Below are 6,190 nucleotides of genomic sequence, written 5' to 3' on the forward strand. Positions count from 1 at the left end.
ATTGATGGCCATTAACTCTGTCTCTAGTATTTACCACCAAACAATGCTACAAACATCTTTGAAAGTAAAAACAAACAGAAACATCACAATAATCAACCGGTGATTCTTAAACTGCCACTGGGAGGAGGACCCTCACAGAGCCGAAAACCGATGGCACTTTCTGCTCCTTCCTGAATCCCTCCACGCAGACAAGGGTTTCCACCTCACTCAGCTGCCCTCCCCAGGTTTAGGCAGAGTGTAAACCCTGTGGTGCTATCTCAAAGGAAGATTTCGTGACCTCAGAACAGCACAGCATTCCTGCTTGTTTCCACTCCCAGCCCCGACAGACCCAAGACACGTGTTTAAAATGCAGGTTCCAGGTTCTGGGCAGGAGCCCTGGGCCCTTGCTTTGGGCACAAACTCTACGTAAGGACACTCAACTCATAACCCAGGGTTTTCTCAGGAGAAAGGGGGCCAGGGGATGGAACCACTGAAAAGAGATTCCCCACCAGGGTCAGAAATTTTTCTGGTGCCCCGAGAGTGAACCGAGCCTGACATGGCCAAACACTGCACCGTCTTGTCTTTTATTGAACATCCCGAGGATGCCACACGGTGAACACACATCCCACCTATAGGCTGCCCTGGACTCGGGGCCCCTCAGAAGCATCTTCTCTGAACCACGGATGTCCCAAACTCCTTGAAGTCCGCAGAGGTAACCCACATCTGCTTGAAGCTGCTCAGGGAGGTGACAATGGAGGCACCGATCCACGTGGAGAACCAGCGGTCGGGCGGCGCCGTGATCTTGATGGCGGTCCCCTTGGAGGCCAGCTGCTCCAGCTCCCTCAGAAGCCGGTCGTCCAGCCCCTGGAAGAGTGTGGTGCCGCCGGACAGCACGATCTCCCCGTAGAGGGTCTTCTGGATGTCAGCGTCACATTTGGTGATGCTGCAGGAGACCATCTTGGACAGGCCCGGGTTCTGGATGCCCAGCTGCTCAGGCGAGAACAGGGCCTCGGGCGCCTGGTACAGCTGGTCCCCGATGGGAACGATGTTGCCGTCGGGCAGCTTGTACTCACGGAGGACCTCCTCTGGCCTTCGGCACAACTCTTTCTCAGGCTCCAGAGCCACATAACACAGCTTCTCCTTAATGTCGTCCACCAGGGCTTTGTCCAGCACACACGGGAAGGTCCTCCCGCTGGCCAGCAGGAGCCGGGTGAGGTGCTCTGTGATGTCCTTCCCCGCCACATAGAGCTTGGTGACAGCGTGGGGCAGGGAGTAGCCCTCGAAGATGGGGACAGTGCAGGTGACCTCGTCCCCACTGTCCACCACCAGGCCCGTGACGCAGGCCGAGGCATAGAGGGCTAGCACGGCCTGGTCCGACAGGTAGAAGGCGGGCACGTCGAAGCTCTCGAACATCACCTCGGCCATCTTCTCCCGGGTCTCCCTGGGGTTCAGCGAGGGCTCTGTCATGAGCACTGGCCGGTCATTGGCCTTGACTCCCAGCTCCCACTCGAACAGGTGCTTCCAGAGCTTCTCCATGTCGTCCCAGCCTGTGATCAGGCCGCGCTCAATGGGGTAGTGCAGGTGAAGGACCTCGTGCCTGTGCAGGGCCTCTTCCCCCACAAAGTACTTCTTCTGGTTGGCCCCTGTCAAAGGTGTCTTGAACTTGGGGTGCCCCACGACAGAGCTGACGACATGGCGGGGGCCAATCTCTCCAGACAGTCCTGCCTTGCAAAGCCCGGACCCATTGTCAAAAATCACCGCTGGGCAGTCTAATACATGCGGGTCAAACATGCCTGCAGCATCCTCATCTGTGCTCCCCCCAAATAAGCTGGAAGCCCCTCAGGCCACTTTGTGACATACAAGGCTCCTCTGGAAGTTTCGAGGCGCAGGATTCCACGGTCTTGGGGTGTCTCCCAGGCAGGGCTAGCAGACGGCCGGTCCCCAAGAACTCTCCATCCCCACCTCGCAGAGCTGCTCTTCTCTCAGGAAGCCTGGCTGCTGAGGCCTTTTCAGGGATGACGACCCATATGTAACAATCCAGCCAAGGCAACGATTGTCCTTGGCCAACATCAGAGGGCCTTCGGGGGTGGGGGCCCAGAGTCTCTGCACACACCTGCCCCAACTGGTGAGACTCCAGACAGGAAGGCCAGCTGTTCCTGCGGGTCTGGGACCCGCTGGCCTTAGAGCCAGTGGAGCAGCCCAGCCAGTGCCAGCCCATAAATCTGGAGTCTCTGGCCCTTTGTCTGGAGGGAGCTGCTGTCTGGAGGATGACAAACACACTTCTCTTTGCTAAAACGGATGAGCAAGCACCTGGCACAGGTCCAGGTGGGAGGGGAAATGCCCAAGCCTCCAATACCGGCAGGCACTCGGAATGTACTTTTGGAATTCAGACTCTTCCAGGAAGCTCTTGGAGATTTCTCTTTTCTTTGCCCCATGCGCCCTAATCCTGTCTCACAAGGTAGCTGCTAAGAAGAGGCCTCTGGGCCTAATAGCTCTCTCTCCAGGCACGTGTGTCCCTGCTCTGGTTTGATGTCAGGGCCCCTCCTTGCCCTCTGCAGCCCCAGAAGCACTGTCACAAATCCAGTGGTCGAGATGTCGGGAACCCAATGACCTGTGAAGACAGATATCTGAAGTTTCATGGTGGGGCAGCCCTGATCAAAGCCTGGGACATCTCTGTTTCTGGTCTGCGACACAGTTGGCCAAGTCCACTGAAGCATGGTCAGAAGTGACCAGGTCACCGAGGCTGGCAAGGCTGCAGGTTTAGCCAAGCCCCTGAGGGGCTGGATGGGGACCACCTGCTCCCATAGCCCCATGCTCATACCCTGGGCTGGTTCCAGCTGGGAGAACAATCTGGAAGGGAGCACAGACCTGGGACCCAGGGTTGACTTTTTTCTTGATGAGGGTGGAGCCAGTCTTGGTGAACAGGATGCTGACTTGACATTCTGTCACTTCCACAATCATTGCCCCCCTCCCCCCAGCAAGCTCCTTTCCCTTCCAGAATGCTCTCCCAGGGGACCACCACCCTTCCAGACCCACACGTCCATGGGTGGCCCTCTCTGTGTGTCCCGCTGACCCTTAGGTGAAGTGAAAGTGAAAGTCGCTCAGACATGTCCAACTCTTTGTGACCCCATGGACTATACAGTCCGTGGAATTCTCCAGGCTGGAATATAGGAGTGGGTAGCCTTTCCCTTCTCCAGGGAATCTTCCCAACTCAGGAATCGAACCCAGGTCCTCCGCATTGCAGGTGGATTCTTTACCAGCTGAGCCATAAGGGAAGCCCCCCTACTCTGCCACCAGCAAAAAGGGGATAGGTGCTAGTCACGTAGTGTTGATGCACAGTGCGGGTGTGTGTTGTAGACGTGTTGTGTAGACCAGCTTTGTGGGCGTCCCAGTGCTGAGCCTGGAAGGGAGCAATAGAGACTGAGTGTCACTGAGATTCTCCCCTGAGGACGGAATCACATGCACACGGGGTTGATGGTGGGTGATGCTCCGCCCTCAGCCACACAGCCCAGAACTGTGGGGACCTCAAAGATGCAGGCTGTGATGCTGAGGCAGCCTTGTGTGCCTGGAGGCTGCTGGGCTGGGGATGGTCAGAGAATGCAGTATCTTAGGGATTCCAGCCTGCTTGCGTCACAAAGCCCTGTGCACTTGGGTTCTCAGGCTTCGCTAGAACTTTCCCATTATTGCCAAACACTCCATGCTGAATCAGGAGTGTGACCTCAAGGTTTCTAGATATCGGCCCCTAAAAGCGGCCCACATGGGTGGTGATATACGCATAATAGGTGCAGAGGTCAAATGCCAAGGCTGAGCTGTGTCCTGGGGGCCCAGGGCTGGCTGGGACGTGGGCATTTGTGGGGGAACAGAACCGGGGAGGACAAATGCTCACGAGAGCTTGGATTGACCAGCTGGGTGGTGGTGGTCTGAGGTCACATGACACAGCATGATGCCTAGTGATGCCCAGGCCAGCGCCCCACCATCTCCAAAGATGCACTGCCTCCACCATCTCCAAAGGCCCAGTGTGCACGATGGCCTGTCTGGCAGGTCCAGGCCCTCCCACCAGTGCCAGACCTGTAGTGGGCAGTGTTCCATCCCTCCATCACCCCTGCCCATCCCGGACAAGCTCAGACCCTCAAGGAGAGAGCCGTGAAAGCTGGGTTGGCCGTCAAGGCCGTGTCTCCAAGCTAAGCTGTCTAAGGAGATCCAGGACCCCGCTTCCTAAATGTTTTCACTCCCCCCACTGAGCCTGAGAGTCAGATAGCCCTCCACCCTGGGTCTGAGACCCTCTCACTTCCTAACACCCATGATGACCATGACCACTGGAGCCCACATGCCTTGCAGAGTGGACCCCTGCAGTACTCCCCTCTGTGCATGTGGCTGAGAGGACCACAGCAGGAACTCAGCTCCCCTGTCACACTCCTGGGTGTGCTGTTTCAGCGGTCCCAGGCTCTGGGAAGGCTTCTGTCTCCACCATTGAAAGTGTCTGACCTGCTAACAGATTGTCCATCACCTGGAGAGAGGCAGGAAGACCCCACTGCCAAGAAGTAGGCTAATCTCTGGGGGGTGACACCATGTGGTCCCTGAGAAACCAGTGGGTTTATGAGCTGTGTGATGCTCTGCTGGGTTCAAGCTCCCCTCTGGACGGAAATTCCAACTCGTGCTGCTCAGGTGCCCAGAAGCCTCCATCCAGCCCTCCTTCCTCCTCCCTGTCTGCCGCTCATCTCTCCAGCCACCTGGTCTGGACACCGGGGAGGGGCCATGGGTATCTCGGTGCACATGTCCTCATGGATGGCTGCAGCTATCTCAGCCCCTTCAGTGGTTGCAATGTTCTGAGCAGTCACTGTGGGGTTGTGTTTGCTATTAATCCCAGATGGTTCCCCTCTTCCAGCTCCAGTCAGAAGCCTCTGTCCAGGGCTGCCCTGTCACCAACCTCTGCCAGTCATGCATCGTAAATTGCTTGACTGAGTTTGCGAGAGAACCGGTCATGACGCCATCTCCTTCACGGGGCAAGGCTTACACCATGGTGACTCTGCAGGGCACGCTTCCGCGCTGTGAAGGAAAGCTTGCTCTGGTTTCTGCCCCAGTGGTCACACCCAACAGCAGCCCCCCAGCCCCCACATGGCCCATGCCCTCGATGGGAGTTGGACAGCAACTGGGCAGCCTTGGGCAGTTGCCAGGCATTAGGCCTTGGGAATGGCTAACCCTGGATCTGCTGGGCACCCTGCTGCTCACTGCCCTGGCTACTGAGCCTAGGCCAGCTGAGCCCTGGGCCAGGGCCCCTGTCTGTCCTGTCATCCCTCATTCCTCTGTCACCAGTGCCCAGAGCCTTAGCCAATTAGTGACCAGCAGACTGAGCTCATTAGAGCCGGCTGACATCTGGTGGCCAGACCCTGCTTGCTGAAGGTCTGGACCAGGGTCAGCTGCCAGCCTGAAGGAACAGGAGGACTCTGTAGATGGCAAGACAGGCACTGCTTATGTGAGAAAAAGAATGGTGGATGTGTTGGAGGGAGCTTGTGGGAATCTAGCCCCCCGCCCAAGGATGACTTCTCTTCCACCACTCTGTCCCACGCATTCTCAGACGAGCCCAGAGACCCGGGCACTCTTCCTTGCAGACTAATCCCTTTGAATCTCTTAGATGGGAACTTGTATCACCTATCCACCCATCCATTTTTCCATCCACCATCCATCCATCCATCTATCCACCCACCCACCCATCCATCCATTCACCCACCCACCTACCCACTCATCCATTTATCCATCCATCTACCCACTCACCCATCCATCCACCCACCCATTCATCCAGTTCACCATCCACTCTTCCATCCATCTATCCATTCACTTACCCCATCCACCATCCCTCTACCCACCAACCCTTTCACCCATCCACCCATTCATTCACCAACTCCATCCATTCATCTACCCAGTCTCCTGCTTAATTATCTTCCCTCCCCCCGCCTCCTGCCCTTCCACCCACCTTCCCTTTCTTAGTAGTTGAGCTGTGCATCCAGTCATGCTGTTCACCTCCTTTCTTGGTGACCTTTGAGCTTCAGCATGGCACCCGGGAGCCCTGTCTGCTCTGTTGTTCTCTTCAAGACAGCTGGGAGAGGAACAACACCCTAGATCACTCCTCTCTCAGACTCCCATGAGGCTGGCTCATTAACCTGGACTGGATGTCAGTCACATGACACTAATGAAAGCCAGTATTGGTGGAGCA

At 56.7% G+C, this 6,190-nt stretch overlaps 1 protein-coding gene across 1 annotated transcript; it reads right to left on the reverse strand.

The window, feature by feature from the left end:
- Positions 1-636: 636 nt before the first annotated feature.
- Positions 637-1,770, reverse strand: ACTRT2 (actin related protein T2). The gene has a single exon (XM_065937949.1). It carries the CDS (start codon positions 1,768-1,770, stop codon positions 637-639), a length of 1,134 nt encoding a protein of 377 aa, XP_065794021.1.
- Between the last annotated feature and the right edge of the window lie 4,420 nt (positions 1,771-6,190).

This window comes from Muntiacus reevesi, chromosome 5 (assembly GCF_963930625.1).
Source record: "Muntiacus reevesi chromosome 5, mMunRee1.1, whole genome shotgun sequence".
In the NCBI taxonomy this organism is placed as follows: Eukaryota; Metazoa; Chordata; class Mammalia; order Artiodactyla; family Cervidae; genus Muntiacus; species Muntiacus reevesi.